The sequence below is a fragment of the Pseudophryne corroboree genome, chromosome 8 (assembly GCF_028390025.1).
Source record: "Pseudophryne corroboree isolate aPseCor3 chromosome 8, aPseCor3.hap2, whole genome shotgun sequence".
Lineage (NCBI taxonomy): Eukaryota > Metazoa > Chordata > Amphibia > Anura > Myobatrachidae > Pseudophryne > Pseudophryne corroboree.
The window spans coordinates 253,874,919-253,902,306 of NC_086451.1; the positions used below are offsets into that span (position 1 = coordinate 253,874,919).

Here is a 27,388-nt window from a genome sequence, read left to right on the forward strand (position 1 = left end):
CCGGTGCCAGGTGGAAAAGGCATGGGAAGTTCCCACAGTCTCCTGGTACGGGGTCCAGCGGTAGGTGTCCTTTAGCTCAAACGCGTTTTCGGTTTTTAAACCGTCATCAGAAGCATGTTTAGATATATTGGCTGTGCTGCGAGACCGCTGCGATATGTTTGTGTTCACAGTCATGTCATTGGTAGTGGTACACACTGGCCGACGGACCAGCGATATATCGGGCAGTGTGTACGCATCTTTAGTCTCATTGTGTTCCACCACTGTGTGTTGTTATGAACACTTCTTTTTGATTTTCCATGTCTCCGTCACATCTCATTGCTGTGGAAAACTTACTTTCATCTCAGCTGGGACACGTAAGTGTATGAGATGCTTCTCAATAGCATTACCTTTTTTCTTTTTGGAATTAGATAAAATCCAGAATAAATACATTTTAATGTATCTTTAAAAGCAATGTGATTTATATGTATTTTTATATATAGAAATGCATTGCAAACACCAGTGTGTATAAACTGCTTAATTGAAAATCAGTCCTGTAGCCTAAGTGTAGTAGGACTATACCGCCACGCTGCCCACCCTGCCATCTGTCATCACTGCTCATGTGCTTGCAGCACACCTTAGAAGTGCTGTCAGAATGAAGTACATTTTATAGTACATACAGTAAGTATGCCTCACTAATCTTAGATTATCTCAATAGAGCTGACATTATTCCTATTTCTGACATTATCTGTCTCTCCTGTAACTGGCATATTAGTATAAAGTGAAATGCATGTGTGCCATTTTTATTGTTTTGCCTTAAGCAATAGTTCGTGTGGTATTAGTCCTCTATCCACAAACCATTTCATTTAAAACGTAAACCATACAGTTTTGCTCACACATATCTGCCTCTTTCAGCCTAATCCGCTCCTTGCGATATTAATGAATTTCAAATCAAGGTAAATTTTGCTGATGACAATAAATCCTCACTTGATTATGAATGAAATGGAATAATACTTGGCCTTATATATATTCATGTTCTACCCTCAGGGATTCCGCTGCGCTGAAATCCTGGATGTCTGCTTTAGATCTTATTAAAATGTGTGCGGGATACTTAGGAATTTTCCTGTCGAAATACTGTTATCTACAGAATGTGTTGAAGGGGCACAATTGATACTACTTTCTAAAAGGATAGAAAATTACTCTATATATGTGTGTGTGTGTGTGTGTGTGTGTGTGTGTGTGTGTGTGTGTATATATATATATATATATATATATATATATATATACACTGCTCAAAAAAATAAAGGGAACACTAAAATAACACATCCTAGATCTGATGGAATGAAATATTCTTATTAAATACTTTGTTCTTTACATAGTTGAATGTGCTGACAACAAAATCACACAAAAATTATCAATGGAAATCAAATTTATTAACCCATGGAGGTCTGGATTTGGAGTTACACTCAAAATTAAAGTGGAAAAAGACACTACAGACTGATCCAACTTTGATGTAAAGTCCTTAAAACAAGTCAAAATGAGGCTCAGTAGTGTGTGTGGCCTCCACATGCCTATATGACCTCCCTACAACGCCTGGGCATGATCCTGATGAGGTGGCGGATGGTCTCCTGAGGGATCTCCTCCCAGACCTGGACTAAAGCATCCACCAACTCCTGGACAGTCTGTGGTGCACATGGCGTTGGTGGATGGAGCCAAACATGATGTCTCAGATGTGCTCAATTGGATTCAGGTCTGGGGAACGGGCGGGCCAGTCCATAGCATCAATGCCTTCGTCTTGCAGGAACTGCTGACACACTCCAGCCACATGAGGTCTAGCATTGTCTTGCATTAGGAGGAACCCAGGGCCAACCGCACCAGCATATGGTCTCACAAGGGGTCTGAGGATCTCATCTCGGTACCTAATGGCAGTCAGGCTACCTCTGGCGAGCACATGGAGGGCTGTGCGGCCCCCCAAAGAAATGCCACCCCACACCATTACTGGCCCACTGCCAAACCGGTCATGCTGGAGGATGTTGCAGGCAGCAGAACGTTCTCCTTGGCGTCTCCAGACTCTGTCACGTCTGTCACATGTGCTCAGTGAGAACCTGCTTTCATCTGTGAAGAGCACAGGGCGCCAGTGGCGAATTTGCCAATCTTGGTGTTCTCTGGCAAATGCCAATCGTCCTGCACGGTGTTGGGCTGCAAGCACAACCCCCACCTGTGGACGTCGGGCCCTCATACCACCCTCATGGAGTCTGTTTCTGATCGTTTGAGTAGACACATGCACATTTGTGGCTTGCTGGAGGTCATTTTGCAGGGCTCTGGCAGTGCTCCTCCTGTTCCTCCTTGCACAAAGGTGGAGGTAGCGGTCCTGCTGCTGGGTTGTTGCCCTCCTACGGCCTCCTCCACGTCTCCTGATGTACTGGCCTGTCTCCTGGTAGCGCCTCCATGCTCTGGACACTACGCTGACAGACACAGCAAACCTTCTTGCCACAGCTCGCATTGATGAGCCATCCTGGATGAGCTGCACTACCTGAGCCACTTGTGTGGGTTGTAGACTCCGTCTCATGCTACCACTAGAGCGAAAGCACCGCCAGCTTTCAAAAGTGACCAAAACATCAGCCAGAAAGCATAGGAGCTGAGAAGTGGTCTGTGGTCACCACCTGCAGAACAACTCCTTTATTGGGGGTGTCTTGCTAATTGCCTATAATTTTCACCTGTTGTCTATTCCATTTGCACAACAGCATCTGAAATTGATTGTCAATCAGTGTTGCTTCCTGAGTGGACAGTTTGATTTCACAGAAGTGTGATTGACTTGGCGTTACATTGTGTTGTTTAAGTGTTCCCTTTATTTTTTTGAGCAGTGTGTATGTATGTATGTATATATATGTGTGTATGTATGTGTATATATATATATATATATGTGTGTGTGTGTGTGTGTGTGTGTGTATATATATACTTAGATATGTATATATATATATATATATATATATATATATATACATATCTATGTCCAATAAAGAAAGGCACTCCAGAGACTTACATATAGTTGAAATCTGTATTAGGTCGAACGTTTTCGGGGATACAACCCCTTCCTCAGGACCACACCAGTACAAAACAGTGATAAAATGACCTTACCTATATACCCCACCAAACACGCACCTGCCGCTTATCAGCTCGTTAGGAGCAAATCAGTTTACCTCACAGACAAACCCATTTCCACCACAGGTGTATCGGTTGCCATGGGAACAACCCACTCATGTTCCACAAGGACCATAGCTCACCTGCGTGCGCTGGTAGTCTGGAACGCAAAGGGCAGCTCACTGCGGCTCTTGGTAGTGACGTCGTCAACCGCAGCCACTCCCAGCGGCACCCGCCGGAGCAGGTCGCCAAGGAGACATGTAAACACAGTCTCCACAGCGCCAGCACCGTATTTACGAGTACACTGCAGAGAGCGGCTCAGGAGACGTTCACCTACTCAATCAGCAGCAGGGGTGTATAAAAACAGAACAATATAAATCTTAACAAAAAATAATAATGACAATGATAATAACACTGTGCAGGTAGAGACAATATCAATAATTATGGTGCAAAACATCAAATTGCAAAAGATACAGTAAAATTAATATGCAACATATCTAGTAATTTGTCACAGGAATTATAACATGTTCCATTTGATCTTTTCATTGAGGCCACCAGGATAGATGGTCCCCAGACGAACAATCCATTTGGATTCTTTGATTAATAAAATTTTTGCTCTATCGCCCCCCGTAATGAAGGGGGGACATGGTCAATTATAAAAAGCCTAAATGAGGCCAAAGAATGCCCGGCCTCCGTAAAATGCTTTGCAACAGGTTGGTTGATTTTGCGGCCTAGGGAGGACAAATTAATGGCTGAACGATGTGCAGCCGCCTTTCACTAAATTTACGAGTGGTTTGTCCCACGTAATGTAAATTACAGGGACAAACCACCACATGCACCACATAGGAAGACCTACACGAAAGCACATGACGAATATCATACACCTTGTTCACATGTGGGTGCTTAAATGATTTACATGCCACCATATGACTACAGGTGGTACAAGACCTACATCTGTAGCACCCAGGGGGTTTAAAGTACACATTACAGGGCAACTTATTGCCCATTCCTGTAATATCAGGGCGTACCAAACGGTCACGTAAATTACGGCCTCGTTTAAAGGCCGCCACTGGTCTCACTTGTGAAAAACAGGGTAGCTCCGGGTCAGATCTAACTATAGGCCATAAAGCCTTAGAAGCTTGCTTAACCACTGGACTAGCAGTACTAAACTCGGACACCCATGGGATAATCTTATCATCATGTTTGTTAGACCCACTCAACAAGACACTACGAGGAATCAAAAGTACTTCTTGTTTCTGTCTCAAAGGTGTATTATAGTCATACCCTCTAGCTCTGAATTTATCTATCAAATTATCCAACTCATCTGAGATTTTATTAGGATCACTCGTGATGCGCGCATAGCGCATCATTTGTGATCTAGGTAAACCCTTCTTTAGAGCTGTTGGATGGTGACTAGAGGCAGTAAGAAAAGTATTCCTGTCTGTGACTTTGTGGTGTACAGTGGTTTCAAATCTCCCATTTTGAAAACTAATGTTCACATCCAAAAATACAGCTTTCTCGTTACTATAAGCATACGTGAATTTAATGGGAGAATCCCATGAATTGATATCCTCCATCAAGCTCACAAACCTATCCACATCCAAAACAAAAAAATATCGTCTATATACCTGGTATACCAAAGTATATGTGATTTGCAATCGGATTATTCAAAAACATCTCCTCTTCCTGTGCAAACATAAAGATATTTGCATAGGAGGGGGCCACGGAAGACCCCATGGCACACCCTCGTAATTGCAAATAGAACTGTCCATCGAACAGAAAGTAATTTCTGCCCAAAGTCAGCTCAAGTAATTGAAGAAACAAGTCATGATTAAAGCTAGATGCAGGCAAGAACTCTGTCAAAAAAATTCTCATGGCCATGATACCCTCATTGTGCGGGATGGATGTCTATAAACTCTATACATCCAAACAACACATGAGGGCATCAGAAGGAACATCCTCAAGGTCCATCAACTTATTTAGAAAGGTGGTCGTATCCTTAAGGAAAGACTCTTTACAAGACAACAAAGGTTGAACAACACAATCCAATAATTGAGATACAGGCTGAAACAAAGAATTACGAGCTGAAATTATGGGGCGACCTGGTGGTCTGGAACTATTCTTATGTAATTTGGGAAGGGTATATAGAATAGGGACTACTGAATGCAAAATTGTTAATGCATCCCACACTTTCTTGGAAATGAATCACCCCTCCACTGCAGACTGCAGAATTCCCGTCAACTCCCTCTGGAATTGAACTGTGGGATCCCTATCCAACAAAGAATACACCCCTGGGTCTGCTAATTGTGCCATAATTTCAGCTCTATAATAATCAATATCTAGAATAACAATTGCCCCGCACTTATCTGCGGGGCGAATTACAATATCCTCATAGGAAGATAAATCCTGAAGTGCTGTAGTTTCTGCTTTAGATAAATTATACCGGATTTTACCAGGTGCAGCAGTAAACCTATCAACTGACTCATCCAAAAGTCTAGTAAATGTTTTTAAAGAAGCATTGTTTGACACCGGATCAAACGAAGATTGAGAGGATGACCGCAGGAAACTGTCCAACATAGATGATTCAACCTGTTTCTGTTTATCTTGAAAGAACTCTTTCAGGCGAAGTTTTCTACCAAATTTATGTGAGTCACGAGTTAAATTAAATTCATCATTAAGATTTGTCGGAACAAAATTAAGACCCTCGTTTAAAATACTAATTTCTAGAGGTTTTAACACCCTTTTAGACAAATTAAAAATTAGGACTTCTTCTTGGTTGTAACTTTTTGCACCCCTCTGGTTTTGACCCCCCTGCGGGCGGGAGTTCTGCCTTGGTATTTCTGGCTGCTTTGCCTAAAGGGCCACTAGATATACTGGAAGGGTCATCAGACTCTGAAACAACAAAGTCACTGTCACTATTAGACGTATGTCCATCAGATTTACCAGATTGACCTTTCTTTGACCATGGTCTGCGTCTCCAAGATGAATTATATTCACGCCGTGATCCCACAGGACCAGTCAGCCACTTATAGACACGATTCTCCTCATAATCAGTGTCTACCACATGTTTCTTGCCTTTCTTAAATTTAATTAAATTCCTCTTATATTGTTCACATTGTGATTCAATCTTATTAAGCCAATCATGGCTAGTCTCCTTCTCCAAAGTTTTTTTATGCTCAAGTTCAAACATTGCAATTTTCTGTTTCACCACCTGCAACTCTCGATTTGACTCCTCCACCACAGCGATCATCAGATCAAACGCACATTTATTAAGGATCGCTATCCATCTATTCACGAACTCTGGATTATTTCGCCCAATTGTTGGGGCATTATGCACACGAAACCCCCGGGGGATTTTATGTTCCCTATAATACTCAGATAAGGACACGGCATGTAAATGATAGTCGATTTCACAACATTTAAGTTTCATTAATTGCTGATACAAATCCTCCGAGTTCAGGATAGGATCCGTTAATGTAAGTGCACCAGTGACTAGAACCATGTGGCTAGAACCAGTGGCACCATGAGCAATTTGACTTTGGAAGTTTGAGTGCTGACTGCTTTTGGAAATATATATATATATATATATATATATATATATATTTAAGTGTCCCTTATCCAAGATGCTTAGGACCAGCAGTATTTTGGATATCGGATTTTTCTGTATTTTGAATTAATTGCATACCATAGTGAGATATCATGGCGATGGGACCCAAGTCTAAGCACAGAATGCAGTTATGTTTCATATACACCTTATACACACAGCCTGAAGGTCATTTAATAAAATATTTTTAATACCTTTGTGTATTAAACAAAGTTTGTGTACATTAAAGGTTTCACTATCTCAGTCTCATTCAAAAAATTCTCTATTTCGGAATATTTGGATATGGGATACTCAACCTGTATGTGTATGTATATGTATATATATGTATATGTATATTCACTTAAGGGTGGCACAAAAGCATGTGTGAATATATATATATATATATATATATATATATATACACACACATACATATATATATATATATATATATATTCACACATGCTTTTGTGCCACCCTTAAGTGAACTATGCAGCAAAATTCCTCTGTTATGGAGATAAGTAGCCCCCTCAGTGAAAGAATAGGTGGCACTCCACGGACTTTGTTGAGTCAGCTTATCGGGACCAATTTGATAGCCCCCGGACGCTACAATTACCACCTAAATGTCAGGTTAGCACCTACACTCCATACATCTTTATTGCTAACATGTATTCTCTTTTCATATACAGCAGGCGAGTTTTGCAGTGTAAAGAGATATTTTGTTTGTTTAGCAACCACCATGTACCTACATAGTACAGGGAAAGGCCATTGTAATCTGTTTAGTAATTTAAACTAATAATTACTCTCAACCAAACTGTCACGTTTTTTTTTTAACTAAATATTGTAACTATTCATTATAAAGGGGGGTACACACGGAGAGATCTGTTCATAAAATCTAAGCTATCTGATTAGATGGCTTAGATTCTAAGCACGGATCTCTCGTGTGTATGCCCCATAGCGATTCGCGTCACTATCGCCGGTGTTCGATTGGCTAATCTAGCACATTGCTCAATTCAGGCCCCCTCCCGTCGCTCCTTCCCCCTTTACCTCGCTCGATGTGTGCTGAGCGGTCACTGATAGATCGCTCAGCACACAACTCTGGACATGTGTACTAGCCTTAAGGTTGACTATTAATGGATATGTGGTCATTTAGGCCAGATATACATCATTGGTGCTTCTAATCAAGAATCTATGGTCTCATGTAGCCATGACCCTGTAATTCAGGACAATCCATTAGAACACAGAATACATTGATAAGATGTGTGGGCCTGGGACAATGGCAATTCTCAGGGGAAGAGACAATCATTCATAGACATGCTTAGTTGGGCTGTGTTTAGAAAGACACTGTTCTACAACAGGGATAGGTAACCAGTGGAACTGTAGCTGATGTATTGCCACAGTATTAAGCATGCACGCCACAAACCGCAAAACTGTGTAAGGACATGTGCAGTGCCACAGAAGCTGCAGCTCAACAGGTTGCCTACCCGTGCTCTTCAACATTGTAGCTAAATACAAATATACCAATAAGTTAACACTCTTTAGCATGCACAAATATGTAATTGAAAAGTGCGTGTTACACAGTGCATGTCAAATGCAAATGAATAGGGCAGACAGTGTTAGCCCGCCACTACAGGTGAAAGTGGTTATGTGGTCATAAAATTCAGTGATTTGTAACACCACTGATTAACTGGCGATCAAGACAGGTACTCATTTCCTGCCATCTTTAACCACTTATGTTTTCTTGTCTACAGGGTATGAATATAGTGGTGCCCTTCATGTTTAAATATACAGTTGATAACCTGAATGAGATGTCCGGGAATGTGCTGAATCTGGCTGATGCTCCAAATACTTTGACCACCATGGCAATGGCTGTCCTGATTGGCTGTAAGTGACACCAAAATTAACTTTTACACAATGTAGGTCTGCATGTTTTTACTAGTTTACTTTTTTTCCCTCTAACGTCCTAGAGGATGCTGGGGACTCCATAAGGACCATGGGGAATAGACGGGCTCCGCAGGAGATAGGGCACTTTAAGAAAGCTTTGGATTCTGGGTGTGCACTGGCTCCTCCCTCTATGTCCCTCCTCCAGACCTCAGTTTTACACGGTGCCCAGAGCAAGATGGGTGCACTGCAGGGAGCTCCCCGGAGTTCTCTGCCTAGGAAGCATTTTTGTTTGGATTTTTTCTACATTTTTACAGGGAGCACTTCTGGCAACAGGCTCCCTGCATCGAGGGACTGAGGAGAGAGGGGCAGACCTTCTTAATTGATAGGCTCTGCTTCCTCGACTACTGGACACCATTAGCTCCAGAGGGGGTGAACGCAGGTTCTTACTGGGCGTCCACCCCCAGAGCCGCGCCGCCGTTCTCCTCACAGAGCCAGAAGAAACGAAGTCAGAAGACGTCTCAGGCGGCAGAAGCCTTCAGAGCTTCACTGAGGTAACGCACAGCACCGCAGCTGTGCATCATTGCTCCCATACACCTCACATACTCCGGTCACTGTAAGGGTGCAGGGCACAGGGGGGGCGCCCTGGGCAGCAATATAACACCTCTCTTATGGCAAAAGACAATATACATGTACAGGTGGGCACTGTACATGTATATAAAAGAGCCCCCGCCATTTTTTAATAACTTTGAGCGGGACTGAAGCCCGCCGCCGAGGGGGCGGGGCTTCTCCCTCAGCACTCACCAGCGCCATTTTCTCTCCACAGCACCGCTGAGAGGAAGCTCCCCATACTCTCCCCTGCTTACACACGGTGAAGGGGTGTTTAAAAGAGAAGGGGGGGGGGGCACATAATTGGCGGATAACATATTATACAGTGCGGCTGGGGAAAAACATTTTGTGTTGGTCTCCAGGGTCATTGCGCTGGGGTGTGTGCTGGCATACTCTCTCTCTGTCTCTCCAAAGGGCCTTAAAGGGGATACTGTCTTCAGAAAAGAGTTTCCCTGTGTGTGGGTGAAGTGTGTCGGTACGCGTGTGTCGACATGTTTGACGAGGAAGGCTCGCTTAATGTGGAGGGGGAGTGCTTGAATGTCATATCGCCGTCTGCAGCGCCGACACAGGAATGGATGGATATGCTGAATGTCTTAAATGCAAATGTCAATCTATTGCATAAAAGGTTAGACAAGGCTGAAGCTAGGGATCAGTCAGGTAGCCAGACCATGCCTGTCCCTGTGGCGCCAGGACCTTCGGGGCCTCAGAAGCGCACCATATCCCAGATCCATGACACAGATACCGACACGGATACTGACTCTAGTGTCGACTATGAAGATGCAAAATTACAGCCGAAGGTGGAAAAAGGTATTCGGTACATGATTATTGCCATTAAAGAGGTTTTGCATATTACTGAGGAACCCCCTGTCCCTGACACGAGGGTACACTTGTATAAAGGGAAAAAGCCTGAGGTCACCTTTCCGTCCTCATTTGAGCTGAGCGAATTGTGCGAAAAGGCTTGGGAATCTCCAGATAGGAGACCACAAGTTCCCAAAAGGATTCTCATGGCGTATCCTTTCCACAAACGGATAGGATACGATGGGAATCTTCACCTAAAGTAGACAATGCGCTGACACGCTTATCCAAAAAGGTAGCACTGCCTACGCAGGATACGGCTTCCCTCAAGGATCCTGCTGATCGCAGACAGGAAATTACCATGAAGCACATTTACACTCATTCCGATACTATTGTTAGACCGGCTATGGCGTCGGCCTGGGTTTGTAGTGCTGTCGTGGCATGGGCAGATTCCTTATCTACGGAGCTTGACACCTTAGATAGGGATGCAATTTTAATGACCATAGAGCATATCAGGGAGGCTGCCTTGTATATGAGAGATGCTCAAAGAGACATTTGTTTACTAAGCTCCAGAATAAACGCTATATCTATTTCTGCTAGGCGGCTCTTGTGGACCCGACAGTGGACGGGAGACGCCGATTCAAAGCGTCATATGGAGTCCTTGCCTTACAAGGGGGAGGAGTTGTTTGGAGACGGCCTCTCGGACCTTGTCTCTACTGCTACGGCTGGTAAGTGAAATTTCTTACCTTATGTCCCCCCACAGCATACAAAAAAAGGCACCTCATTATCAAATGCAGTCCTTTCGTTCCAATAAGAGCAAGAAGGTACGGGGATCATCCTTTGTTGCCAGAGGAAAAGGCAAGGGAAAAAGGCTGCACACAGCTAGTTCCCAGGAGCAGAAGTCCTCCCCTGCATCTGCAAAGTCCACCACATGACGCTGGGGCTTCCCGGGGGGAGGCAGATCTAGTGGGGGCTCGTTTTCGGTTTTTCAGCCATGTCTGGGTTCGCTCGCAGGTGGATCCCTGGGCATTAGAGATTGTTTCTCAGGGATACAGGCTGGAATTTGAAGACTTGCCTCCTCGCCGGTTTTTCAAATCGGCTCTGCCGGCTTCCCCATCAGAGAGGGAGCTAGTGTTGGCAGCAATCCAAATATTGTATATTCAACAGGTGCTTATCACAGTTCCTCATCTCCAGCAAGGAGAGGAATATTACTCAACCGTGTTTGTGGTTCCGAAACCAGACGGTTCGGTCAGACCCATTTTAAATCTAAAATCCCTGAACCTGTACTTGAAGAGGTTCAAGTTCAAAATGGAATCACTCAGGGCGGTCATCGCCAGCCTGGAGGGGGGGGGGGGGGGTTTGGATGGTGTCCCTGGACATAAAGGATGCTTACCTTCATGTTCCGATATTCCCCCCTCACCAGGCGTTCCTGAGATTTGCAGTGCAGGACTGTCACTACCAATTTTAGACGTTGCCGTTTGGGCTTTCCACGGCCCTGAGAATTTTCACCAAGGTAATGGCAGAAATGATGGTGCTCCTGCGCAGGCAGGGTGTCACAATTATCCCATACTTGGACGATCTCCTCATAAAGGCGAGATCTCGGGGGAAGTTGCTGGAGAGCGTGTCTCTGTCCATAAAGACGTTGCAGTTACACATGGGGAAGATGGTAGCTTCATACGAGGCCATCCCCTTCGGCAGGTTCCATGCGAGGACTTTTCAATGGGACCTCTTGTACAAGTGGTCAGGGTCCCATTTACAAATGCATCAAAGGATCACCCTGTCTCCCAGGACCAGGGTATCTCTCCTGTGGTGGCTGCACAGTGCCCACCTACTAGAGGGTCGCAGATTCGGCATTCAGGACTGGGTCCTGGTGACCACAGACGCAAGCCTCCAAGGCTGGGGTGCAGTCACACTGGGAAGAAATTTCCAAGGTCTCTGGTCAAATCGAGAGACTTGTCTCCACATCAACGTCCTGGAGTTGAGGGCCATATACAGCGCCTTGCGTCAAGCGGAGGAATTGCTTCGGGAAAAAACGGTTCTGATTCAGTCAGACAATGTCACTGCAGTGGCTCATGTAAACCGCCAAGGCGGAACGCGAAGCAGAGTGGCCATGGCAGAAGCGACCAGGATTCTACGCTGGGCGGAAGGCCATGTAAGCGCACTATCAGCAGTGTTCATCCCGGGGGTGGACAACTGGGAGGCGGATTTCCTCAGCAGGCACGACCTACATCCGGGAGAGTGGGGACTTCATCAAGAAGTCTTTGCACAGATCACGGGTCGGTGGGGGCTGCCTCAAATAGACATGATGGCGTCCCGTCTCAACAAAAAGCTAAAGCGATATTGCGCCAGGTCAAGGGACCCTCAGGCGGTAGCGGTAGACGCTCTGGTGACACCTTGGGTGTTCAGATCGGTCTATGTGTTTCCTCCTCTTCCTCTCATACCCAAGGTGTTGAGAATAATAAGAATAAGCAGGGTCAGAACAATCCTCATTGTTCCAGATTGGCCACGGAGGACTTGGTATCCGGAGCTGCAAGAGTTGCTCACAGAAGATCCGTAGCCTCTTCCTCTAAGGCAGGACCTGCTGCAGCAGGGGCCCTGTCTGTTCCAAGACTTACCGCGACTGCGTTTGACGGCATGGCGGTTGAACGCCGGATCCTAGCGGAAAAGGGGATTCCGGAGGAGGTCATTCCTACCCTGATCAAGGCTAGGAAAGACGTGACGTCGAAACATTATCACCGTATATGGCGAAAATATGTTTCTTGGTGTGAGACCAGAGCTGCTCCTACGGAGGAGTTCCAGTTGGGCTGTCTGCTTCACTTCCTTCAAACGGGAATGAATTTGGGCCTAAAATTGGGGTCCATAAAGGTTCAAATTTCAGCCTTATCCATTTTCTTTCAAAGAGAATTGGCTTCTCTTCCTGAAGTACAGACTTTTGTGAAGGGCGTGCTGCATATTCAGCCTCCCTTTGTACCTCCGGTGGCGCCTTGGGACCTAAACGTGGTATTAAGTTTCCTCAAGTCACCTTGGTTTGAACCACTCAAAACAGTGGAGTTGAAATGCCTCACTTGGAAAGTGGTCATGTTGTTGGCCTTAGCTTTTGCAAGGCGGGTTTCGGAATTGGCGGCTTTATCATATAAAAGCCCATAACTGATTTTTCACGTGGATAGGAAAGAGTTGAGGACTCGTCCTCAATTTCTGCCCAAGGTGGTCTCATCTTTTCATATGAACCAACCTATTGTCGTGCCTGTGGCTACACGGGACTTGGAGGATTCCGAGTCCCTGGATGTGGTCCGGGCTTTGAAGATTTATGTGACCAGAACAGCTAGGATCAGGAAGACCGAAGCTCTGTTTGTTCTGTATGCGGCCAACAAGGTTGGTGCTCCTGCTTCAAAGCAGACTATTGCTCGCTGGATCTGTAACACGATTCAGCAGGCGCGTTCTTCGGCAGGATTGCCATTGCCTAAATCGGTTAAGGCCCATTCCACTAGGCAGGTGGGCTCGTCTTGGGCGGCTGCCCGGGGGGTCTCTGCACTACAACTGTGCCGAGCTGCTACTTGGTCGGGTTCAAACACCTTTGCAAAGTTCTATAAGTTTGATACCCTGGCTGAGGAGGACCTCCTGTTTGCTCAATCGGTGCTGCAGAGTCATCCGCACTCTCCCGCCCGTTTGGGAGCTTTGGTATAATCCCCATGGTCCTTACGGAGTCCCCAGCATATTCTAGGACGTTAGAGAAAATAAGATTTTACTTACCAGTAAATCTATTTCTCGTAGTCCGTAGAGGATGCTGGGCGCCCGTCCCAAGTGCGGACTTCTTCTGCAAGACTTGTATATAGTTATTGCTTACATAAGGGTTATGTTATAGTTGATCGGGTTTGAACCGAGGCTGTTATTGTTCATACTGTTAACTGGGTAGTTTATCACAAGTTATACGGTGTGATTGATGTGGCTAGTATGAATCTTGCCCAGAGATTTACAAAAATCCTTTCCTCGTACTGTTCATCTCCTCTGGGCACAGTTTCTCTAACTGAGGTCTGGAGGAGGGACATAGAGGGAGGAGCCAGTGCACACTCAGAATCCAAAGCTTTCTTAAAGTGCCCTATCTCCTGCGGTCCTTACGGAGTCCCCAGCATCCTCTACGGACTACGAGAAATAGATTTACCAGTAAGTAAAATCTTATTTTTTCACTTTAGATGAATTTAATGTATTGATTTTTTTTTTTTAATAAGCAAATAAGTTACCAGCCTGTCAAAATGACGGAACAACATAAAAGTAATATCAGTGCCCGGTGGCTGTGCGTAGCTGAACGAAGCAAAACTTGAATAGCTCCGTTGGGTGCCATCTAGTGGCCGCCGGCATACAAAACACTTGTATTACCCCATAGAGGTGAGGAGCAGCGTTAGCCTTTTATTATATAGGATACTACTAAACATCATTCTTTATTTTTCTGTTTTCCAAAGACACAGAACATGAAACTGAATGGGAAGTACCAAAGAAATACAGAAACATTCAGTAATGTGTTTAGAAAAGCTGGCATAAAGTATACAGGCCAATAAAAAGATTTGATGAAAGGTTTGAAAAACCCTTTAAAATGGCATTTTGCAGCATTGACCAATCTAATTTTTTGATCTGGCAGCAGAAATGTAGATTGGGTGTGTAATTCCCTGCTTCTAGCTATTTATATAGGCCAGGTGCACCAAGCCAGCTTAGATCTGGAGTGCACAATACTGAAAGCTTATAAACTCAGAGAACGAGAGCCTCCCTTTAAGACAATGGCGTTACACCAAGTCAGCCCAAGTATCCTTTTATTAGCATCTTTTCCAGGTTACTCCTTTAATTTAAAAATAGATATTAATGGTGTCATTACGGCTGAAAAAAATGTGCTTCTCTGGGAGAAGTTAATTCTGAATCTTATCACAGCATGGGATCTGTTATTATCTGTGTATTCTGTTTCATTTATTTAATTTTGCAGAAATCAAAAAGTTGTACGTATATATTATTGTTTTACAGCCAGTTGTCCTCTGACATGACTTTTGTTGCCAGTCAGTGACATAAGAAGATGACTTCATGAGTAGATCAAAGCTGACATCTCACCACATTTATCAATAAGTGCAATAATGATCCATCAGTTTTGATTAGGTTATTAGCAGGCTTCATGGTGGTTTCAGGTCCATAGATTTACAACCTGAAATTGTCTAGGACGTCACAATATATGTGGTAGGCATCAGATTTTAAACTTGTATAATGTTTTTCCTACATACAGTACTTGTTTAGAAAAAGGCAATAAAGTGAACTTCTCCTTTGTCCTACTCTGCTAAGAAAGCCTGTCCCACTCATTACAGTGTACTGTGCTTATACTCTCTTCTCTTGCCTGACCAAACTGAAACGTAAATGATAAACGTGTTAGAAATAGTCCAGTCTAATTGTGTAGGGTTTTCTCTTGCGTCCTATAGGATACTGGGGTCCATTTAGTACCATGGGGTATAGACGGGTCCACTAGGAGCCATGGGCACTTTAAGAATTTTCTAAAAAAAAAAATGTTTTAAATATACACAGTGGCGCAATGGGGAAATGCTGCCTGTGGGGCAAACTGAACCAGTTGGATTTCACCTTAAATCCAAAAAAAACGTATGTAAAAGCAAAAAAGGTAGGATCAGTTTGCTCCTTTGACGCAAAGGGGAAAAATAATGAATTATGTCTATGTGTCAAACAATGAAAAACAATAGTCTGCGTACCCCCACTCACACTATGCGAGCGTGGGATATGTCCATAAAGGTATCTTTAACACGATATCACATCAATCTGGGTCTTGTTCCAGGAGTCAATTGAAAACACAATTTGAAAATGACTGGGTATCGTACCCCAACTCACACGAAACAGGAGATGATGACTCCTATCAAGGTATCTTTGAATATCTGATGTGGCTTTAGATATGCCTCCACGGTGGGCGGTGATCTCATAAATGTAGAAAGATGGAAAAAACAACCAATGTGTAGTATTTCAATTAACGCAACTCATATGTGCAATTCTACACCATAAGGTATGACTGTGCATCACTTACACTAAGGTTAAATATTTTGGTTACAGATTTAAGCATCCACCCTACACAATTGTTAGTATAAATGGGAGCGTACCCCAAACTCACAAAATGGTCAATAGGGTGACTCTTATCAAGGTGTCTTTACGCAATCAATCATATTCAAATGGCGTACCACAACTCACGAGTATAAATGCAGGGATACTCCCATCAAGGTTTCTTTATTGAATTCCTGCTTTGTTAGTCAAGAATGGACTCCCAAACGGTTATAGTGTCCCAAGGATTCAACAATAGATTTATTCCTCCAAAATACCGATCCACAAAGATACATGTAACCAATGTATAAAGATTTATTTTAAAAAAAAGTCCATAAATTCCATAGAAGAACAATCGAAGGATTAAAAAATACAATCAAAAAATTACAAAAAATAAAAATTCAAAATCCAAAATTCATAACACAATTAAAAAAAGAATGATGAAAAAGTCCATAACAAATCTCTGTTCAAATGATTAAAGGCTACTCACACAGCGGTCTGTCGACGCGTTTTGGTCCTGGGACCTTTGTCAAGACATGACCTGCTGTGTGGGGAGCCAGATATTTATGATAGTGGTAGCCAATAATGTCCATTGGTTACATGTATCTTTGTGGATCGGTATTTTGGAGGAATAAATCTATTGTTGAATCCTTGGGACACTATAACCGTTTGGGAGTCCATTCTTGACTAACAAAGCAGGAATTCAATAAAGAAACCTTGATGGGAGTATCCCTGCATTTATACTCGTGAGTTGTGGTACGCCATTTGAATATGATTGATTGCGTAAAGACACCTTGATAAGAGTCACCCTATTGACCATTTTGTGAGTTTGGGGTACGCTCCCATTTATACTAACAATTGTGTAGGGTGGATGCTTAAATCTGTAACCAAAATATTTAACCTTAGTGTTAAGTGATGCACAGTCATACCTTATGGTGTAGAATTGCACATATGAGTGGCGTTAATTGAAATACTACACATTGGTTGTTTTTTCCATCTTTCTACATTTATGAGATCACCGCCCACCGTGGAGGCATATCTAAAGCCACATGAGATATTCAAAGATACCTTGAATAGGAGTCATCATCTCCTGTTTCGTGTGAGTTGGGGTACGATACCCAATCATTTTCAAATTGTGTTTTCAATTGACTCCTGGAACAAGATCCAGATTGATGTGATATCGTGTTAAAGATACCTTTATGGACATATCCCATGCTCGCATAGTGTGAGTGGGGGTACGCAGACTATTGTTTTTCATTGTTTGACACATAGACATAATTCATCATTTTTCCCCTTTGCGCCAAAGGAGCAAACTGATCCTACCTTTTTTGCTTTTACTTTAAGAATTTGATAGTGTGGGCTGGCTCCTCCCTCTATGCCCCTCCTACCAGACTCAGTCTAGGAAAATGTGCCCGGAGGAGACTGTCACGCTGAAGGAAGCTCCTGAAGCGTTTTCTGCATTTATTTTCCGTTTGTTATTTTCAGGCAGGGCTGGATGGCACCAGCCTGCCTGCTTCGTGGGACTTTGGGCCGTTCCCCCCACCCTATCTCTTGAAGGGTTAATGGTCCCTTTCCCCGCTGACAGGACACTGAGCTCCTGAGGGACCTATTCGCAAGCCCCACCACGGCGAGCGTACAGTCCCGCAGCACGCCGCCAACCCTAACAGAGCCAGAAGAGTGGTGAGTACTGAGCTGTCTAGTGGGGCGCCGGCCATTATGGCGGCAGGAGGGTACGGAGACGCACGGCTTCTAAACGGGGCAGAATGCGTCTCCGGACACAGTACACAACTGCGTCCCCGTACACTGTACACAGTACCCATACTGGCACAACAGTCTTGAAACGGTTCTCTCCATTTTAAGCACCAGATTCCTCAGCCAGTATAAAAAAAAAATTAAAAAGCGGGAAGACCGCGCACCATTGAAGGGGCGGGGCTTCACTATGAGAGGATCCAGCAGCTCACCAACGCCATTTTCCCTCTGCAGTGGACACAGACGCTGACAGGACAGGGACGCGCAGCTCCTCCAGTGTGACTCCAGTTTACTTAGGCGGTAACAGTGGGTCATAGCAGGGGGGGAGCGACTATTAGTGTACTAGGTCCCCTATCAGGGTACTTAGTCTGTGACCCGGCTAAGGTTGGTATTAGCGATAAGGGCGCTGTGGGGGCTGGCTCCAAACAACTCTGTGTTTCCCTGAAGGGCTCTTTGTTGGGTAATTGTGCTTAACCTTTTCGTGTGTGTGTGTGTGCTGTCACATTACATTATATCAGGCAAACAGTGTGTTTCTTGTACAGCGGCATGTTCCTTTTCACCAGGGCGCTCACTACTGTGTACTCGGGGTTCACAGGCTAGCAGGGCTGCACCGGAATAAGTTAATTCTCTTTCTACAAAATTGTCCCGCAATGAGAAAGAGACGCAATACTTAAAACAGACTGTGGATGAGTTTATGAACAGAGACTCAACCCCCTCCCATTTGTCCGCGAAAGCGATCTCTGGCCCATAGCCTGCAGTCTGATGCTGACAGGTCAGACAGGGAGGAGGGGAGGTAGACACAGAGGGGGGGGGTGCAGCTCTGTCGCATGGAATAGAGGCTCTTATAGAGGCTATCAGAGATGTTTTGCATATTCCTGATAAGGTGTCAGAGGAGTGTGAGGAATCTTATTTTAATGTAAGAAAGAAGTCCTCCGTTACTTTTCCTGCGTCAAAGGAATTGAATACCCTGTTTGAAGAACTATGGGTAAATCCTGATAAGAAGTTTGAGATCCCTAAAAGGTTACTCTCATCTTTTCCTTTTCCTCTGGAGGATAGGAACAAATGGGAAAATCCACCGATAGTGGACGCATTAGTCTCTCTAGGCTGTCACGTAAAATTGTATTGCCTGTTCCTGGTGCAGCCTCCCTTAATACACACGGCTGATCGTAAAATTGAGACTACACTCAAATCATTGTACACAGCTGCTGGGGTGGCCCAAAGACCCACTATTGCATGTGCGTTGATCACTAAAGTCATTGCTAAATGGTCAGGTAACCTAATTGAGGGGTTAGAGTCCTTATCTAGGGGGGATGTTGTCTTACTCCTGCAGCATGTACAGGACTCTGCGAACTTTATGGTGGAAGCCATAAAGAAAATAGGCATGCTTAATGCACGCACCACCGCTATGGCAGTGTCGGCATGCAGCGGCTTGTGGCTACGCCAGTGGACCTCTGACTCGGACTCTAGGAAAGGCGTGGAAGGCCTACCATTCACAGGAGAGGCCTTGTTTGGAGATGAGCTAGACAAATGGCTCTCTACGGCTACTGCGGGTAAGTCTACGTATCTTCCTTCCGCAGCTCCGCCAACCAAGAAGACTTATTCAGCTTCGACGCCCAAATTCAGGGGCAAATCCAGAGGTGCTTCTACATCCTCCAGCGACGCAAGAGGTAAACCACGCAAGCCAGCAACTGCAGGTGCTCAGGAACAGAGCCCAGGCTATGATTCCTCAAAGGCTTCAGCATGACGGTGGACCGCAATGCCTGGAAGGCTGTTAGGTGGGAGCTCGACTACAATTCTTCCATCAGATCTGGTCAAGTTCGTGACAGGGTCCCTGGGTCATAGTTCTTATTTCCCAGGGCTACAGATTGGATTTCTAAAAGCCCCCACCTCACAGATTCTTCAAATCAGGCTTGCCAGTTTCACAAAAGGCAAGTATAACTTTACAGTATGCCATCCAAACACTGGTACAAACTTTGGTCATTGTTCCAGTTCCACCTCAGCTCAACAAGATGGAGTCTCTGAGAGCGGGAATCTCATGTCTGGAGGAGGGGGAATTCCTAGTGTCTCTGGATATCAGGTATGCGTACCTTCACATTCCAATCTGGCTGCCTCATCCGGCCTATCTACGGTTTGCACTGCAGGACTGATACTACCAGTTCCAGACCCTGCCCTTGGTCTCTCCACGGCGCCGAGGGTGTTCACAAAGGTGATGGAAGAGATTGTTTCTACTCCGCAAACAGGGAATGAACATAATTCCATACCTGGACGATCTCCTGAAAAAAGCACCATCCAGGGAAAGGTTGCTGGACAGCATTGGTCTCTCACCCAAACTCCTCCACTATCTCACCTAGAGCCAACAAGGAGGCTCCCATTCCTGGGAATGGTACTGGACACGGAGTCGCAGACATTGTTTCTTTCATCGGAAAAGGCATTGGTGATCCACCAGTCGATGGTTCCGGACGTCCTGAAGCCAGCCCGGGTGTCGGTGCATGTGTGCATTCGCCTTCTGGTAAACATGGTGGCCTCTTACGAGGCTCTTCAATACGGAAGGTTTCACACAATACCCTTCCAGATAGATCTGTTGGACAAATGGTCTGGATCGCATCTTCACATGCACCAAAGGTTCCGTCTGTCGCCAAAAGCCAGGATCTCCTTTCTGTGGTGGCTATAATTTTCTCACCTCGTTGAAGGTCGGAGGTTCAGAATTCAGAACTGGATTCTGTTAACCACAGACGCAAGCATCAGAAGTTGGGGAGCAGTGATTCAGGGGGTGCAGTTTCAAGGAAGATGGTCAAGTCAGGAAGTTGTCCTTCCAATCAACATTCTGGAACTCAGGGCCATATACAGCGCCCTTCTGCAGGCTCGGGCCATTCAGGTCCAGTCGGACAATGTAACGGCAGTTATGTACATAAACCGACGGAGCGGACTGAAGAGCAGAGCTGCAATGTCAGAGGTGTCAAGAATTCTCCTCTGGGCAGAAAGAAACGCTGTGGCTTTGTCAGCAGTCTTCATTCCGGGAGTAGACATGATGGCCTCTCGGCCTAACAGGAAGATCAATCCCGACTATGACCCGAGCCGGGAAGGGGGTAATGTCTAAGCGTTGCCATCGTATGTGGAAGAAATACATCTCTTGGTGTGAGAGCAGAAATTATTCTGCGGTGGAATTTCATCTGGGACTTTTTCTGCAGGCAGATGTGGATGTTGGCCTTCGTCTGGGCTCCTTTAAAAGTCCATTTTCTTTCAGAAACAATTGGCTTCTCTCCCTGAGGTCCAGACGTTCTTGAAAGGTGTTCTGCACATCCCCCCTCCCTTTGTGCCTCCTACGGCACCTTGGGATCTCAACATGATGCTGTAGTTCCTCCAATCGGACTAATTTGAACCGTTACAGGAGGTGGACGTAACATATCTTACATCGAAGACCATCACACTGTTGGTCTTGGCTTCAGCAAGGAGTGTGTCGGAATTGGGGGCTTTGTCTCATAAAAGTCTCTCTTCAATTTTCCATGAGGACCGAGCTGAACTCGGAACTCATTAGCAATTTCTTCCTAAAGTAGTGTCCACATTTCACATCAACCAACCTATTGTGGATCCGGTTGTCACCGACACTTCTGCTACTTCAAAGTATTTGGATCTTGTGAGGGCTTTGAAGGTGTATGTGAAAAGAACAGCTTGTCACAGAAAATCGGACTCGCTGTTTGTTCTTTATGATCCCAATTAGATTGGGTATCCTGCTTCAAAGCAGTCTATTGCACGCTGGATCAGGCTTACTATCCAGCATGCTTATTCCACGGCAGGTTTGCCATGTCCAAGATCTGTACAGGCCCACTCTACTAGGTTGGTGGGTTCTCCCTGGGCGGCTGCCCAGGGTGTCTCTGCTTTACAGCTCTGCCGAGTAGTTACCTGGTCAGGTTCAAACAAGTTTACGAAGTTCTACAAGTTCGATACTTTGACCAAACTGAAGGTCCTCAGAGGCCAATCACTTCTGCAGGAACCTCAGCACTCTCCCACCCGGTTTGGGAGCTTTGGTACATCCCCATGGTACTAAATGGACCCCAGTATCCTCTAGGATGTTAGAAAATAGAATTTTAATTACCTACCGGTAAATCTTTTTCTCGTAGTCCGTAGAGGATACTGGGTGCTCGCCCAGTGCTTCGTTCTTCCTGCAATATTATTTGGTTAAGTAATGTTGGTTCAGGAGTTGCTGTTCCTGTTTCAAGTTTGGTTAGCTTGGCTTTCCTCTTGTTCTGTGTGCTGGTTCGTAATCTCACCACTATCCTTCTCTATCCTTCTCTCGAAGTATGTCCATCTCTTCGGGCACGGTTTCCTAGACTGAGTCTGGTAGGAGGGAGGAGCTATCAAATTCTTAAAGCGCCCATGGCTCCTAGTGGACCCGTCTATACCCCATGGTACTAAATGGACCCCAGTAGCCTCTACGGACTACGAGAAAAGGATTTACTGGTAAGTAATTAAAATCCAATTTTTTGGAGATGGTCAGCAGAACAGATGAAAATAACTGCAGCTTAACAGAACAAAATTCCAACTCTAATTTTTTTTTCTTCCTTCACGTGGATCCAGTTGGCTGTATATGTGGCCCGATCACTTTGTGTACAAAGTAATCAGAACATAACCTGTGCAATTATTGGGAACTGGGACATATTGTTCTCAGTCTTCAAAATTATTTTAATATGTACAGTAGTTTGAAAAAAAACCAAAAAACATTTCCATGATGTAAGCCTGTAGTTACATAATGGTGTTTTCTCTAACGTCCTAAGTGGATGCTGGGACTCCGTAAGGACCATGGGGAATAGCGGCTCCGCAGGAGACAGGGCACAAAATAAAAGCTTGAGATATCAGGTGGTGTGCACTGGCTCCTCCCCCTATGACCCTCCTCCAAGCCAGTTAGATTTTTGTGCCCGGCCGAGAAGGGTGCAAACTAGGTAGCTCTCCAGAGCTGCTTAGAATAAAAGTTTAGTTAGGTTTTTTATTTTCAGTGAGTCCTGCTGGCAACAGGCTCACTGCATCGTGGGACTAAGGGGAGAAGAAGCGAACTCACCTGAGTGCAGAGTGGATTGGGCTTCTTAGGCTACTGGACGTTAGCTCCAGAGGGACGATCACAGGTTCAGCCTGGATGGGTCACCGGAGCCGCGCCGCCGTCCCCCTTACAGAGCCAGAAGAGACGAAGGTCCGGTGAAAGCGGCGGCAGAAGACATCCTGTCTTCAAGACTAAGGTAGCGCACAGCACCGCAGCTGTGCGCCATTGCTCTCAGCACACTTCACACTCCGGTCACTGAGGGTGCAGGGCGCTGGGGGGGAGCGCCCTGAGACGCAATATAACACACATATACCTTAGCTGGCAAAAGGAATACATCACATATAGCTCCAGGGCTATATGGATGTATTTTTTCCCCTGCCATTTTACACAAAAAAGCGGGAGTTAAGGACGTCGTGAAGGGGCGGGGCCTATCTCCTCAGCACACTGGCGCCATTATTCCCTCACAGCTCCGCTGGAAGGACGGCTCCCTGATTCTCCCCTGCAGTACTGCATCTGATTCAGGGTAAAAAAGAGAAGGGGGGGCATTTTGGCAGCAAATAACTAGATTAACAGCAGCTATAAGGGATTAACACTTATATAAGGTTATCCCTGTATATATATAGCGCTGGGTGTGTGCTGGCAGACTCTCCCTCTGTCTCTCCAAAGGGCTAAGTGGGGTCCTGTCCTCTATCAGAGCATTCCCGGTGTGTGTGCTGTGTGTCGGTACGCGTGTGTCGACATGTATGAGGAGGAAAATGAGGTGGAGGCGGAGCAGTTGCCTGTGTTAGTGATGTCACCCCCTAGGGAGTCGACACCTGACTGGATGATTGTGTTTAAGCAATTAAGTGATAATGTCAGCAATTTACAAAAAACTGTTGACGACATGAGAAAGCCGGCAAATCAATTAGTGCCTGTTCAGGCGTCTCAGACACCCTCAGGGGCCCTAAAAAGGCCGCTACCTCAGTGGGTCGACACGGATACAGATACTGAATCTAGTGTCGACGGTGACGAGACAAACGTAATGTCCAGTAGGGCCACACGTTACATGATCACGGCAATGAAAGAGGCATTGAACCTTTCTGACACTACAAATACCTCAAAGGCGGGTATTATGTGGGGTGTGAAAAAACTGCCAATAGTTTTTCCTGAGTCTGAGGAAATAAATGAGGTGTGTGATAAAGTGTGGGTTTCCCCCGATAAAAAACAGCTAATTTCTAATAAGTTATTAGCACTATACCCTTTCCCGCCAGAGGTTAGGGCACGGTGGGAAACACCCCCTAGGGTAGATAAGGCGCTCACACGTTTATCTAAACAAGTAGCGTTACCGTCCCCTGATACGGCCACCCTCAAAGAACCAGCTGATAGGAGGCTGGAAAATATCCTGAAAAGTATATACACACATACTGGTGTTATACTGCGACCAGCAATCGCATCAGCCTGGATGTGCAGTGCTGGAGTCGCATGGGCGGATTCCCTGACTGAGAATATTGATACCCTGGATAGGGACAATATTCTGTTAACTATAGAACATTTAAAGGATGCATTGCTATATATGCGTGATGCGCAGAGGGATATTTGTACCCTGGCATCAAGAGTAAGCGCAATGTCCATCTCTGCCAGAAGAGCATTATGGACCAGACAGTGGTCAGGGGACGCAGATTCCAAACGCCACATGGAAGTATTGCCGTATAAGGGGGAGGAGTTATTTGGGGCTGGTCTAACAGACCTGGTGGCCACGGCAACGGCTGGAAAATCCACCTTTTTACCCCAGGTTACTTCACATCAACAGAAAAAGACACAGTCTTTTCAAACTCAGTCCTTTCGTTCCCATAAGTACAAGCGAGCAAAAGGTCACTCTTTTCTGCCCAAGGGCAGAGGAAGAGGAAAAAGGCAGCACCATGCAGCCGCTTCCCAGGAGCAGAAGGCCTCCCCTGCTTCTGCCAAGTCTTCAGCATGACGCTGGGGCTTTACAAGCAGACTCAGACACGGTGGGGGCCCGTCTCAAGTATTTCAACGCGCAGTGGGCTCACTCGCAAGTGGATCCCTGGATTCTACAGGTAGTATCACAGGGGTACAAACTGGAATTCGAGGCGTTTCCTCCTCATCGGTTCCTGAAGTCTGCTTTACCAAAGTCTCCCTCCGACAGGGAGGCAGTTCTGGAAGCCATTCACAAGCTGTACTCCCAGCAGGTGATAATCAAGGTACCCCTCTTACAACAGGGGAAGGGGTATTATTCCACACTATTTGTGGTACCGAAGCCGGACGGCTCGGTGAGACCAATATTAAATCTAAAATCTTTGAACACTTACATAAAAAGGTTCAAATTCAAGATGGAGTCACTCAGAGCGGTGATAGCGAACCTGGAAGAGGGGGACTATATGGTGTCGCTGGACATCAAGGATGCTTATCTCCACGTCCCAATATATCCTTCTCACCAAGGGTACCTCAGGTTTGTAGTACAAAACTGTCATTATCAGTTTCAGACGCTGCCGTTTGGATTGTCCACGGCGCCTCGGGTCTTTACCAAGGTAATGGCCGAAATGATGATTCTTCTACGAAGAAAAGGCATCTTAATTATCCCTTACTTGGACGATCTCCTGATAAGGGCAAGAACCAAGGAACAGTTAGAAGTCGGAGTGGCACTATCTCAGGTAGTGCTAAGTCAGCACGGATGGATTCTAAATATTCCAAAATCGCAGCTGATTCCAACGACACGTCTACTGTTCTTAGGAATGATTCTGGACACAGTCCAGAAGAAGGTGTTTCTCCCGGAGGAGAAGGCCAGGGAGTTATCCGAGCTAGTCAGGAACCTCCTAAAACCAGGACAGGTCTCAGTGCATCAGTGCACAAGGGTCCTGGGAAAAATGGTGGCTTCTTACGAAGCGATTCCATTCGGAAGATTCCATGCAAGAACTTTTCAGTGGGATCTACTGGGAAAATGGTCCGGATCGCATCTTCAGATGCATCAACGGATAACCCTGTCGCCAAGGACAAGGGTGTCTCTCCTGTGGTGGCTTCAGAGGGCTCATCTACTAGAGGGCCGCAGATTTGGCATTCAGGATTGGATCCTGGTAACCACGGATGCCAGCCTGAGAGGCTGGGGAGCAGTCACACAGGGAAGGAATTTCCAGGGCTTGTGGTCAAGCATGGAAACATCTCTTCATATAAACATTCTAGAACTAAGGGCCATTTACAATGCCTTAATTCAAGCAAAACCTCTGCTTCAGGGTCAGGCGGTGTTGATCCAGTCGGACAACATCACGTCAGTCGCCCACATAAACAGACAGGGCGGCACGAGAAGCAGGAGGGCAATGGCAGAAACTGCAAGGATTCTTCGCTGGGCGGAAAATCATGTGATAGCACTGTCAGCAGTGTTCATTCCGGGAGTGGACAACTGGGAAGCAGACTTCCTCAGCAGACACGACCTTCACCCGGGAGAGTGGGGACTTCACCCAGAAGTCTTCCACCAAATTGCAAACCGTTGGGAAAGACCAAAGGTGGACATGATGGCGTCACGTCTAAACAAAAAACTGGACAGATATTGCGCCAGGTCAAGGGACCCTCAGGCAATAGCAGTGGACGCTCTGGTAACGCCGTGGGTGTACCAGTCAGTGTATGTATTCCCTCCTCTGCCCCTCATACCGAAAGTATTGAGAATCATAAGAAGGAGAGGAGTAAGAACTATACTCGTGGTTCCGGATTGGCCAAGAAGGTCTTGGAACCCGGAACTTCAAGAGATGCTCACGGACGAACCGTGGCCTCTACCTCTAAGACAGGACCTGCTACTGCAGGGGCCTTGTCTGTTCCAAGACTTACCGCGGCTGCGTGTGACGGCATGGCGGTTGAACGCCGGATCCTGAAGGACAAGGGCATTCCAGAAGAAGTCATCCCTACTCTGGTAAAAGCCAGAAAGGAAGTAACCGCAAAACATTATCACCGCATTTGGCGTAAATATGTTGCGTGGTGTGAGGCCAAGAAGGCCCCTACACAGGAATTTCAACTGGGTCGTTTCTTGCATTTCCTGCAAACAGGACTGTCTATGGGCCTAAAATTAGGGTCCATTAAGGTTCAAATTTCGGCCCTGTCGATATTCTTCCAGAAAGAACTGGCTTCAGTACCTGAAGTTCAGACATTTGTGAAAGGGGTGCTGCACATACAGCCTCCTTTTGTGCCTCCAGTGGCACCTTGGGATCTCAATGTTGTGTTGAGATTTCTAAAATCACACTGGTTTGAACCATTGTCTACGGTAGATTTAAAATATCTCACGTGGAAGGTGTCGATGCTGTTGGCCTTGGCTTCAGCTAGGCGTGTGTCAGAATTGGCGGCTTTATCATGTAAAAGCCCTTACCTAAATTTTCATTCTGACAGGGCGGAATTGAGGACTCGTCCTCAATTTCTACCTAAGGTGGTTTCTGCATTTCACATGAACCAACCTATTGTGGTACCTGCGGCTACTAGGGACTTAGAGGACTCTAAGTTGCTGGACATTGTCAGGGCCTTGAAAATATGTTTCCAGGACGGCTGGAGTACGGAAAACTGACTCGCTGTTTATC

The 27,388-nt window shown here is 45.6% G+C and overlaps 1 protein-coding gene across 2 annotated transcripts in view; it reads left to right on the forward strand.

Annotated features, from left to right (window-relative positions):
* Window positions 1–27,388, forward strand: part of ABCB7 (ATP binding cassette subfamily B member 7) — a 432,229-nt gene that overhangs the window by 330,292 nt on the left and 74,549 nt on the right. For both annotated transcript variants that reach the window (XM_063937177.1, XM_063937178.1), the window contains exon 5: window positions 8,452–8,584. In XM_063937177.1, coding sequence (XP_063793247.1) covers window positions 8,452–8,584 — 133 coding nt within the window. The remainder of the gene's footprint in view (window positions 1–8,451; window positions 8,585–27,388) is intronic.